Source organism: Gouania willdenowi, chromosome 2 (assembly GCF_900634775.1).
Source record: "Gouania willdenowi chromosome 2, fGouWil2.1, whole genome shotgun sequence".
Classification (NCBI taxonomy): Eukaryota; Metazoa; Chordata; class Actinopteri; order Blenniiformes; family Gobiesocidae; genus Gouania; species Gouania willdenowi.
In genome coordinates this window covers 9403530-9416913 of record NC_041045.1, presented here as the reverse complement: position 1 = coordinate 9416913, position 13384 = coordinate 9403530, and the positions used below count along the sequence as shown (strand labels likewise).

Genomic DNA, 13384 nt, shown 5'->3' with positions numbered 1-13384 from the left:
CTGAGCGTCACATTTAAAAAAAAAAGTGCGTTTTTTTGACAGGATCTAGAACAAAAAAAACTCCTGTTCTACAGCAGTGTATAGATTAGCTTCTAGGGGGCGACTATTAAAGTTATTACAACAGTTGTGTCAGGACATGATAGGATATTAGGCAACGTTCACACTGCAGGCAAATGCGACCCAAATCCAATCTTTTTGCTCATATGTGACCTGTATCTGATCTGTTAAAGACAGTCTGAACAGCACAATTGCGAATTTTTTTTTTCAAATCCGACCCAGGTCACTTTTTCCGCGTTTCCACTGGTGGTATCGGCTCAGCTCTACCACTCCGTGGTACCTGGTGTTGCTATTCTTTCGTACCTCCTTTGTTGAGGTTCCAAAAATTAAGCCCTGGTCTGAAAATGTGACGTAGGCACAAAGCAGACACTGATTGCGTCAGAAAAAAATCGCAGCGTAGAGTCATCAACTCATGCACAGAGAGGAAGCATTTGGCCACCATTGATTTTTGTTGGCGATCTTGTGAGGATGGCAGCAAAAAAAGTGCAATCCGTGGAGTCTGGCGTGTCAGGTTGGTGCGCAATGGAAACGCTCCGGAAAAACAGCTTCAAGTCCCGAAAGTGAGGAGTGCGGAGCAATGTAGAGCTGACACCGTCAATGGAAACGCGCCATATGTAGTCCTAAATCGGATACATATCCGATTGTTTGCAATGCGAGGTGCTTTCTCACACAGACCTACACTGGACGCTTCCATATTTACTTCCGTGAACACTGTACATGCCTATGGGGTCATGTCACCTTAGGACCTCTTCTGTGCATGCGGGTCACTTCAGGGTCACATTCCGTTCATACTCCAAACAGATTGAAGACATATTTAATATGTAATATGAACAATCACAAACACAAAAACAATCTGAATGTGCATTAAGACCTGCAGTGTGAACGTAGTGTTATTGGATGCTTATGAAACTTTCTCGATTCTATAAAACCCGTGAATGACAAAGCAATTTTGCTTCCTCAAGGTCACCTTCAACACTGTTTGCAATCAGTGTTGCCAACTTCCCAATAAAGAAACTCTCCATTGGCCGCCCTAAAAGTCGGTAGAAGCAGCTAGATGATGTCATGGCCTAATTTGAGTATTTGAAGGTGATAATGGAATGGGTTTTGAGAGGTGGTATCCTACCCTTGTTCAAAGTCACTTAACCTGGATATGACACATACATGACACCACTGATTTTCTGAAAACTTATAACGGACTTATCCGCATTTGCAAAATAATTCTTTAATATACTGTTTTCTATCCATTTTGTTTAAATGTCACTAATTCTAGATTCTAGAGCCTCTGGGTTTTATTGGATATATAGGTGCTAGACTTTCCAGATAGTTAAACAAGGGAGTTGAAGTTTCTTGTCTCACTAAAGCCCATTCAAAAAACTTCAGTGGATGAATGGATGGCGAGAAAGGAAAAATACATAGGGAAGACGGATAATAGAAACCTTAGATTGAGGTACTGATGGCTCTGATAATGGGACTGAACATGGGATCCACGGTCAAGTAATTGGACAGTATGTTAAGTTGTTCGATGTCTATTGACTTTTTCCCAAAAGTCGCTGAAAGTCATTGTATTGCTTGTCACTTTAAAAAGAAAACGTTGATGGGGCTGTTGTCTGTAAAGTTGCTAAATATAGTGGTGAAGTGGCTAAATTGGCAACACCATTTACAAAATAATTTAACATGAGTAATTACTAGCAATCATTTTAAGATAACATTATGAAGCCCCTCTGCATCCTATTTTCCTAGCTCAGACTGGGATATTGCTTGTTTTTAATTGAGAGTCTATCATTCAATCATTACGATTTTAGTAGAGAATCTGTCCATCCTCAGTTAATATAGTGCGAGGCAAACAACAGCAATTTGATTTGACTAAAGAATCAGATGGAAGGAGTTGGTTTAGGCTGGTAAGGAGATACAAGCTTGTTGAATCTTTGTATGTGATAAGACGATGATAATAGTCAGGTACTGATCATTTTTGTTTTTCAAAATTCTGGAGTGGTGAAATTTTTTGGTCCAAATCTATTTGCACAGTGTTTTATCTAAATGTGGCTTGTTCCTTCATCTTGCATACATTCAGATTCCCACCGAAGTTGATTGGTTTCCACCACAAACAGGGATGGAGAAGCATGGGCAAGACCCACGGTAACAGTTTCACACAAAAGGGAATACAATGGATTTGTTCATTGTACTTCAGCGGTTATGGAGTGTTTTATAGCTTCAGACGCTGTGTGAACCGAGAATCAAGAAGGTGCTCACCTTGCTTTATGTGACTTAGACAGCTATTGTCGTGTTCCAGCATTGACCTGTTCTGCACTTAGGGATCTTCTGACTGTGAAAACTGTGGACACACTCTCCGTTGCAACACCAAAATGTAGAAAGAAACAAAAACGAATGAACATTCTTCCTCGATAGAAAAGTAATTGTGATACAGCAATTAAAAATTCAAGACACTGGATTTATAGTAGCAGCACTACCTACAGACGACTCAACAGTACACTCAAGTATGTCGGATAGCAATGACAACCAAAAGGAAAATCACAAGAGTTTTGCAAATAGGTGGGGTTCTATTCAAACTCTGGCAGTGTTGGCTGGATTTCATTTGTGTCATTCCCTCTTGAGATTGACTCTTACCACATTTTTCTGCCATTTTTGGCCTTCTCTGGCACAGCGTTCTGCGTCTCTGGAAAATCAACACACATGCGAACAAATAACCACCCCTTCTAAGAGCTGTAAACAAGTTTCCCTTGTGTGTCCGATGCATTGGCTTATTTTTGTTCTATTTTTTTCTGTCTTTCCCCTTATTTTCCTTTTCCCTATTTTCCTGCTCGTATTTGTCCTTGTCCGACTTGGTCACACTGTTGTAGGAGGGCGGCGACGCTGTGGAAGGCGTCACATCTGTTTTGTCCGAGGTGGAGTTCTCATTGTACTTGCTGATGACCATAATGTCCTTGTCGGGGTCGCGGATGCCCACCTTCAGCTGCTCCTTGTAGAGCGCCGAGGCCTTCTTCATGGCCAGTCGGATCATGAAACGGCGAAAGGCTCTCTGGATAATAATGGCCGCCATTTCCTCTTGCTTGCGCCTCAAGGTCGTGGTGATGGGCTCGTAAGACACTTTGGATGGGTTGGAGGCCATGAATCGCTCCTCCATCTGTCCTCGCAACACGTCCATCTCACCGCCTTCACCCAACACTCGTTTGGTGAAGGCAAACAGGATGTCCAGGCAGTGGATGCGCTCGCCACTCACCATGGGCAGGTCCATTGAAATAAGCTGGATCATGTTGGGCTTTTGCATGCGTAGCGGTGGATCGAGGGCGTTGGCAAAGTCTGAAAGCTTGCTGTACTCCATGAACTGTGTGGCGTCAGGATCAAAGCGTTCCCACACCTCGTAGAACATCTCAAAATCGTCCTCGCTCAGGGGCTCGGCGCTCTCCTCTGTGGCCACGCTGAAGTTCTCCAGGATGACGGCAATGTACATGTTGACCACGATGAGGAAGCAAATGATAATGTAGCTGACAAAGAAAAAAATTGCCACAGAAGGGTTGCCACAGTTGCCTTTGTATAAATTACCCGGGTGCTCCATCTGGCTGTCACAGTCTGGCTCCCTCTTGTTGAGAATGGGTGCCATCAGGGTGTCCCAGCCTGCTGAGGTGGTGATCTGAAACAGGCAGATCATACTGTTCCCAAAGGTCTCAAAGTTGAACATGTCGTCAATTCCAGACTCTCGCTTGACGTAGGCAAAGTTAGACATTCCGAAAATGGCATAGATGAACATGACTAGGAAAAGGAGGAGGCCAATGTTGAACAGGGCAGGAAGTGACATCATCAAAGCAAAGAGAAGCGTCCGGATGCCCTTGGCTCCTTTGATAAGGCGGAGGATACGGCCGATCCTGGCCAGGCGGATAACTCGAAACAGGGTCGGGGAGACAAAGTATTTTTCAATAACTTCAGATAAAAACATACCTGCAAGAAAGAAAAATATCACGTCAAGGCCAATATTTTACTTGAATGTTGGAGAAAGGGATAACTAGACTAGATAGATGGCAAACAAATGGAAAACCTCAAATGTCTCCATACCTACGATGGAGAGGATGACTACAACAAAGTCAAAGACGTTCCAGCCAATTGTGAAGTAATAGTGACGCAGAGAGATCATCTTAAGCATGCACTCCCCGGTAAAAAGCACAATGAAGACCAAGTTTATCCAGTAGAGGATTTTGTCCATATCCGGCGTCTGGTCGTCCGTTTCCACCATCATGGTCACCATGTTAAGGCAAATGAGGATCATGATGACGATGTCGAAAGCCTGCTTTGTGATGCAGTCGAATACGCAGCCTTGAAACGCGTTCTGAGAGAGAAAAGACGATGACAAACCCCAGTGGAATATTTCAGACATCATTTTGTATTGCGTTTAAATGAGGAGTGAGAAGAGGTTAGAGTCTTACCGTTGGCCGGGGTATCGGTTTCTGTGGTTTCTTTGAGCCAAGCTTCTTCATGGCATTGTAGTATTTCTTCTGTTCCTCAGTCATGAAGATGTCCTGACCTCCAAAGTAAAGAAAGAACAACAATATCTGGTTATAACCACATTCTTATAACCTAAAAAATGCCAACATAGCTTTCATGGTGTTAGAATTTAGCGAAAGGTGTCATAATATATCAAACAACACTTAATGACAGCCTTCATGACAATTTATTCATTGAGCGTTATGTCAGCCTTATGTATAAAACTTCAAGTAAAGTGTTACCTAAAAGAAACACCAAATGAGAGAAAAATATACAAAAAAAACCAACAAAAACAAAAATGAGGTTACAAGAAAAATGCACAAAAATGAGAGAAAAATAATACAATGTTGCAAAAAATAAAGAATAAATACAAAAAGTGAAAGAAAAATGCAAAAAAAAAGCATAATGAAGGACTACTAAAACACACAAAAACCTTAGTTATTTCCTTTATTGATTAAATGCAGACATTATTATTGATAATGTGGCCCTCAGGTCAGACAATTTCCTTTTTGTGGCCTCCACAGTGATAAAGGTTTTCCATCTCTCCAGAATTCCATCATTAACAACAGGAATGAGTGAAGAGTGGCACTCTGGGCACACATGGTACTCTCACTGCTGCTCACTCAATGAGTGATCTCTATCCCCAAGGGGGGGGGTCCACACTTAATAAGCATCTGTGTGATGCAATGGCTGCTGAGGAAGATTCACTCATTCAGTCAGACAGGAACGTCTCCAGGACATAACGTGATTCCTCCACACCCCCTCTTGGGCGTTGCCAACTTAACGTGTGTGTGTGTGTGTGTGTGTTTCGAAGTGACTCATGTTCCCTCAGTGATTTTAATGGCAGCAATGTAACTGATGTGTAATAAGCTAAAATACTTTAATAGTTAAAGGACGACAAAGCATTCTGATGTTTGTAGTAGATTCACATTATTTATATTTAATTGATTTAAGTTCAAACATTTTTTTTATTTCAACACAAACACACAAAAGCTTTTTCTTTTTTTTTGTATGATGCCACATCTCTATTAGCTGTTCCAGTTATTCATTATAATAAGCGAGGATATGGAGTACACTGGAATATATTGCCTGCATGCTTTGTTTATTCAATTCAACTTTGCATTACCAACTAGCTAAAAGAAAGCAATGTGCTGTTTAAGCCATGCTAGCACTTTTTTATCAAGTAAAACACTTTACTTGAGCTAGGTTTTAATACAGTTATTAAAAGTATTGCAATAATGTAAAATACATTCTGTGTGCTTTGTTACTTTTTGTTTTTTCAACTAGCTTGGGCTGTAATAAGCCAGAATTTATAATCTTGTCATTCTTTATTAATCATGTTACCGTGAAATTTTCTCTTTTAATACAATACAATGACACAAATACAAAAATGTGACAAATATCCTGCATTTGTTGGCTGTTTCAAACTAGATTCAATCTCGCAATTTACAAGCTCTACTCGTATATAAAGTCAGCTGTTATGAGTTTGATTCACCATTAGTTTTCAAACTGAAAGAGCAGAAGGTCATCTGCATATATAGATATCTTACAACTCCTGCTTTTTTGTTTCAACGATTCACACAAACTTAAAATAAAAACCACTTATCTTTTTCTTCTGCTGGTTGAAGTTGTCGATGATGACACCAATAAAGAGGTTGAGGGTGAAGAAGGAGCCAAAAATGATGAAGATGACAAAGTACAGGTACATGTACAGGTTGACCTCATATTTTGGTTGGTCTTCCACCTGAAACGAAACCAGCACAGTGATTGTTTTAGTTGAGAAATAGCATCTGCGATCCGGTAAAAATTAGCGATACTTACGTCTCGAGAGTCCACGGCTGCATACATGATGTCCATCCAACCCTTAAATGTAGCCTGGATGAGACAAAAAAAAAAAAGTTACATTAAACCTCACAACCTCTGAGGAATACAATCTAAACACCATCATTTCAGGAGAGTTTGAGAGGGCTTGCAAGCTTTGTAATGAAATCAACATTTCCTTTAATATGGTCGACCTTTGTTCAAAATGCTCATGACACCAAAAAAATGTTAGGAAAAAAAGCTATTTAAAAAAACAAAACAAAAGAAATTCACTTAATAAAACATTTTGTCATACTGTTGTCATTACTTATTCCAAGGTTCCATTGGTGTTTAAAGGGACAGTATGTTTTTAGCTGGTGTGTAGTTACTGTAAATAACCCTGCCTGCATCTAATTCCTGTCTGCATTTGGGTCCGATTCTAATTTCTCCAGCCAAGGTCTTTACGAAAAGGGGGGAAAAATCCAAACTGTTAGCAATCGGTCAGTTAGTAATGTTTTACCACGAGCAAATGGAGAGATGTTTAAGTTAGTAAAGCTACAGGTCAAAAAAAAAAAAGAGAACAAAATGCAAAAACTATTTGAAATTGACAGTTAGTTTGTCTGTTAGTTTTATTTCAAGCACACAATGAAAAAGTGTACAGTATGTACAACATACGACAATAATCCACAGAAAACAAAAAAATCCAATGCTGCTCGAAAAGGAGTGGGATGAAACTTAACACTTATTAATTCCCACTCCCTCTTCCAAAGTCTTACTACAATAGCTTACTTCCTTTGGTTTTATCCACTTTCGTACATAACACGAGCGCATACAGTATATCTTCATACATTTAAACAATATGTTAACAACAAAAAATCCAGTTAAACCACTCATTTTCCCTCAATAATTTCTTTAAATCTTTTCCTAAATTGCCACAGTGTATTTGTCCTCTTACCCTTAAAAAAAAAAACAAAAAAAAAAAAAGCTTAGCGTAAACCAGTGTTTTTCAACCTTGGGGTCGGGACCCCATGTGGGGTCACTTAGGTGAAAAAACTGATTCAAATTCCATTTTTAACTTCTTATTTGTCAAATACACACACAATAAATATCAACATTCTCAAATATAAATGTAGTTCAAAGTCACCGGACAGTTGTGATATCAAAATGAGGTCACGACCCAAAAAAGGTTGGAAACCTCTGGTGTAAACAATACCGGACAATAAAACTGTTTCTGATTCTGCTAATATATACAGTATGTGAAGTAAAAATGAACACTACATGGGTTATTTGGAAAATAAACCAATTTCCTTGGTATAAAAATATTAACTAACGCACTGGGAAGCCCTGGTGTTCACTCTAAAGAGAGTCTATAGAGTTTTAGCGCTGTATGAATTATTTTTCCTTGTTCTAAATGCTTTTTTGTACTAGAAGTTATTTTTTTTCTAAATAATTTAAAGGAACTGTTAAAAAAATTAAAACTTACGATTTGCAACAAAGCCAAATAGCCGGCCCCGACGTTATCGAAGTTGATCTTGACGTTTTTCCAGCGTGCGCTGTCGTTGACAAAGTTCAAGCACTCGCTTTTGTTGTTGACCAAGCTGATGGAGATCAGATCGTTCGTGGTGGTGTTGACGCAGTGGTAGTACTTCCCCGCAAACAGATTGACGCCCATGATGCTGAAGATCAGCCAGAAGATTAGGCACACCAGCAGCACATTCATGATAGAGGGGATGGCCCCCAGCAGCGCGTTCACCACCACCTGGAGAGGTTGGAGCAGACGACTAAACTTAGCCCTCCAAGGAGCCACAAGAGCTCATTACAATCATCTAATCACTTAAACTGCTCATTTTATTCATCCATAAAAATTTGGCAGCATTTTCCCCAATAGTGATGACAGAATAATAACAAAAGTTTCCACATTATAAACCAATCTGAAGCTTTTTTTTTCATAAAAACAAACCCCAAAGAGAGGTTTACAATATCATCAATATTGAGGAGAAGAAAAAGAATTAGAAAAAGAAGAAGAAGAAGAGCACAGGAAGGTAGAGGTTTAAAATTCAATAGATATCAAAAAAGCAAAACAGAAAAGAACCTTAGAGAGGCGGATGAAGTCACAACATTTTGTCTGACTGCAAATGAAAAAAGACACACAACAAAGAAAAATATTACAGGTCAAAAGCACCACAAACGACATCGGAAAACAACAAAGGCAAGAAACCGTCACCCGTCGGCACAATGTAAGAAAAGTCATGCATGTAGAGGAATTACAATATCAAACTCATTCCAACAAATACTAACATATATAAACAACCCTTGGGTCAAACTCAGAGAAATATGATACAATGGCATAAAAGTCAAGTTAATAGAAAAGCTAATAAAATTAAAACCGATGTAATCGTACTAGAAAATATGATAATCATCATCAGTTTGGTCCTTCCCTTACCCTCATGCCCTCAAACCGAGACAGGGCCCTCAGGGGCCGGAGCGCTCGCAGCGTCCTCAGAGACTTGATGGCACTAAGTTCAGAGTAACCAAGAGCGTTGGCTATCAGGCTGACCAAGGACACCTGGAAGACAGGAAACGTATGAGCAACGATGGGTGAAAATTAATAAAAAAGCCTAAATCAACTGAATTTACAGAAAAAAAAATGAGGATGATGCACACAAAAAAAAGTTAAAGAAAATTTAAAAAAAAATGAATTAATCCAAAATAAAGTCAAACAAAAAATTGAATAAACATTTGAAAACATTTTAATAAATCTAAATCAAAAAAAATAAAGTAAAACATAACTTGACTTCATAAAATTAAAAAAATTAATGAAATAAAAACTTTTTTAAAAAATAAACATAATATATAAAAAAATGAATAAATCATAAAATGAAATGAAGCAAAACAAAATTTAAAAAAATAATAATAAATTGAAATAAATACAAATCAAATAAACTACAATAAAAAATGTATATATAATGCATGAGCATTTCCTTAGCCTCCCTCCCACATGTTGTGCAAAACAATCAAAGTTAATAAGTATAAAACTTATTTACTTATAAAACTTTTTTTAAAAAGGCAGCATTTTTCTAAGGTAAAACTGGACCTAAAGTGGAGGTCTTAACCAGGAAAAATGAATACATAATATATAATAATAATAATAAATCTGACAATGATCAGTTTGTGACCTGAAAAAAGTCCAAAAAATACTAAGTGTAAATAGTGCTGTTGCATTAGCTGTCTTGAAGCTTCATTTTGAAAAGAACATTGCAACACGTTGCACATACGTCAACGATGAGGAAGTCCAGCCAGCACCAGGCGTTGGTGAAGTACTTGACAAAGCCGTAGGCGACCCACTTCAGCAGCATCTCCAGGATGAAGATGTAAGTGAAGACCTTGTCTGCGTACTCCAGCACCGTTTTGACTGTGCGTCTCTGCTCGATGTAGACATCCTCAAATGCCTGTTCAGACGAAGAAGAACATCCTAAGGGCTCCAAGGGATACTTCTAACAAACACCAGAGATTATGCACCCACTCACCAGCGCTCCACTGCTGAGGAGGATCATGAAGATAATAAAGGACTCAAACCAGTTGTGCTCCACTATGATGAAACAGGTCTTTCTCAGAGTCCACCAGCTCTTATAATTGCTGTCCTCCTCATTGATTTGACAGCACTGGAACCTGCTCACACAGCCTGTAAGGACAATTAGAAACAGGATCATCAGCTCTGGATGCGTTGCTCAAATATTTTAATAACTTCCCCAAAAAAATGATAACAGAAATACAAATCCTTGAATGGTAAATCTTCAATAACAGGAACTGCTCATTGACACAAGCTTTAGAAAAAAAATCAGGGTTCCATACTGGAGGAGTGTAAAGACTTCCCTTGTTATTTATTTGTATTTTTAAAGAACTAAAAAATAAAAAATAAAACCTCCACGTTTGTCATTCATCTACACATTTAAACTACTGATCAAACTTTTTTTTTTTTCAAGAATGGCTGTTGACACAAGGTTGGTACCACTATCCATATTACTTGTCGTGTCTTACTGTGTTTACTACATTACCCTTAGTTTGCACATAATGAGACATAATTCAAGAAATTAGAAAAAAGTAGTTCAAGTCTGGAATCTGGTTTGGTGATTTGATTAAGAAAGTATGAGTACGTTATGCAAAACTTGCAGAGATAATGTGATTGAAACCCCCATGATAGTGAAAAAACAAGACAAAGATTCCCTATTATACAGTCTGGAATTTAGGATTAAGTTATTTGAGAATTTCCTGACATAAAATTAAACTATAAGACGTGTATAAGTGTTTCCGAAGTGTTATCACAAGTTCACCATTACCCTTAAAAACGTGCAAAATCGAAATTGCGCAATAAAAACTGGTAATGAATACAAAAAACACTCAAATATTGCTGAAAGCTTTTTACTCTTTCATGAGGAGGTTTATCAGACGTTTCAATTTTGAAATGCATCGCAAAAGCACAATGGAAAAACTTTTTTCGGAATTTCACGACATGACATAGCTGATCACATGACCACTTCTCTTCGAGAAAACGTGACGCGGTATGTGTATACAAAAGGAGAGACCGGGACATTTATTAGCATTATACTTAAAAATTCTTACTGCCATATAAGAGTGAAACAACAAAGGAACACGGAGTGTTATATGGAAGTTTGGAACGTCCATTTTCCTGCAGCGAAGTCTCACAGGATGAAATTTCACTGGATTCACGAGGCTCCTGCCAAAACTCGCTTAAATGGAAACACGTTCAACACGCAATTCGCATTATTTTGCAAACCCAGCTACGACCACAGTCCTCATTCCTGCCACCATTGCTCACCCTCGGTAAAGCAGGCCTCCGGATCCAGCGACTCTTCTGGTTCAAGCTCAATTGATTCCACCCCATCTCCTGGGGGGCGGATATCAACCGTGCTGCCCTCCGATGAGCTCAGTCGGGGCTCGGGCTCGGGCTCCACATCGAGCTTCTGCACGGGCGAGGAGGGAGAAAGCAAAGTTACAGAGTGAATCCCGGAGCTGCAGAAGATCAGGTGTGTGGAGGAGCCAACCTTCTGAGCATTGTTCATTCACATGTACATCAGTGCCACAACTGCATACCTTAGTCAATATTAGCTCACAGAGTTGGGCTCTTGAAGTCATTTGTATCATTATCATCATCATCATCATCATCATCATCATCACATGCACAATCGATCAAATGTACCTACAGGCTTTGTTTTTTGTTTTATCTGATGGTTCCAATCAGATTACGTGGCATAAGGAGGTTGGCATTCCGGAAATGCACTGTGGGTACGTTTGACAGCACCTCGTTTTGAGGAAGAGTGCATGCAGTATTCCAGTGCATCATCAATCCAAGCTCGAAATCGTACCAAGCAGAACGTGTACGTGTATTTTCATGTCCACTGAGAAATTGACTCAAATCGTTTCATCATTCTGTGAGTTACCATCCAATTATTACACGAGTGATCGTCCCCCCTCCCTCAAAGCAAAAAGCCTCACCAAACATTTTCCTCAGTGACATGAAAACAGTAAACACGCTGTGTACAAGCTTCCTTTGTTTGAGTTGAAGTAGATGGATGACCCCATTAGCTTACCAGCAAAAACCAGTACTGTGCACTGTTAATAAGACATCATGTGGTCTGCAGTTGTAGCTTGAAGTAACCCCCCAAGCACAGCCAGAAAACACACAGGACTTAGTGCTACTCTGACTCTTTAAAAGTAGAGTTTCAAGAGAATTTTAGGTCTCGTCTTTGGTGCAAGGAGTAAACATATTAGATCCAGAAAAAGCATCAAACAGCTCAGGTAGCTCGTTAAGAAACCAGCGAATTGGTGGCACACAATTCACTCCATTCTTAGGTAAGATCACACTTGCATAGCCCGTTAATAGCTACAGCTAAAGGCGCTGAAGCTATAGCTAACCTCCACCAGTATGACTGTGGGCAATTTCAGTTAGCTCAGAAAATACAAGCATAGTCTCAACTGTGAGAAAAATGAATGAGCCAGTCCTAAGCAGTAGTCATTCACAGCCACTTAGCATAATAGACAATAATCGTTGACGGTTTTTATTGTGTTACATTAGCAATGCGTTTAGCAGAGCAGTGTTAGCTGAGCAGCAGACATAAAAGAATTTATCCATCTGCCTTCAAATGAAAAAAAATCAGAAGGTCTTGAAATTTACTTAAGTGTTAAACAAGGTTTTATTTGCCAAGTAACCTTACTGAAGATTTGGTTGGGAATTTAAAGTTGTTTATTGTATAACATACTTCTTGCGAACAAAAACCTCCACCAAATGCCAAACCTCCTCTTTGCCAGATATTGGCAGTTATCTGGATCACTGATTCTGATCATGGTACCAGGATTATTCACACTTTAAAGGCTTGGAAGGAATTTCTATCCCCATTAATAACAATACAGTAGATTGAAATGTAAGAGCACCCCTAATTTTTTTTGGAAAAATAGCAATGAAATATAGATCTAATCTGGATTCAACTCTGTGGGGTTGTTGAGTAACCAACCCGAGATAACTGGGTAAGATCGGTCAACCAGCCAAGATATGAACTTTTGAAATTTTGTTCAAGATGAAAGATAAGAATTATTGAATTTTTAGAAAAAGATCCAGAATCAGTATATTAATCTGGGTCCCCGCCAAAGTTTAAATTTGTAAAGTACTTTTTACATAATCCTACATACAAACAAATAAATAAATAAACCATGGTAAAAATATTGACTTTTTGGCAGAGGTCATAATTTTAGTTCTAACTACCATACGAGTCTAGAGAACGTAGAAAACAGAAGTCAAAAGACATTCTCTTTCATCAACAAAATGATTTGACTTTTTTGCTGACATGGCCCTGCAACACTTAAGGTTGTTAAACTAAAATATAGAACATAATCATCTGCTAACAAGGTAGTTGCGTCAGGCAATGCATTTCCTGATAGTTTTTCTTAAGGGCCAACATGGCGTTGGGTGGCCTCATGTTGTATGCACACAATAAGGAAACATGTCATCATACACAGT

General features: G+C 38.9%; 1 protein-coding gene across 5 annotated transcripts in view; it reads right to left on the bottom strand.

Moving 5' to 3' along the window:
- Nucleotides 1–2697: 2697 nt before the first annotated feature.
- LOC114478766 (sodium channel protein type 2 subunit alpha-like) overlaps nucleotides 2698–13384 on the bottom strand; it is a 36669-nt gene continuing 25982 nt past the window's right edge. For all 5 annotated transcript variants that reach the window (XM_028472033.1, XM_028472025.1, XM_028472042.1 and 2 more), the window contains 10 exons: nucleotides 11189–11333; nucleotides 9879–10033; nucleotides 9627–9800; nucleotides 8795–8917; nucleotides 7835–8110; nucleotides 6373–6426; nucleotides 6158–6295; nucleotides 4494–4598; nucleotides 4126–4396; nucleotides 2698–4011 (listed from right to left, as the gene is read on the bottom strand). In XM_028472033.1, coding sequence (XP_028327834.1) covers nucleotides 2828–4011; nucleotides 4126–4396; nucleotides 4494–4598; nucleotides 6158–6295; nucleotides 6373–6426; nucleotides 7835–8110; nucleotides 8795–8917; nucleotides 9627–9800; nucleotides 9879–10033; nucleotides 11189–11333 — 2625 coding nt within the window. In that variant the 3' untranslated portion in view covers nucleotides 2698–2827. The remainder of the gene's footprint in view (nucleotides 4012–4125; nucleotides 4397–4493; nucleotides 4599–6157; nucleotides 6296–6372; nucleotides 6427–7834; nucleotides 8111–8794; nucleotides 8918–9626; nucleotides 9801–9878; nucleotides 10034–11188; nucleotides 11334–13384) is intronic.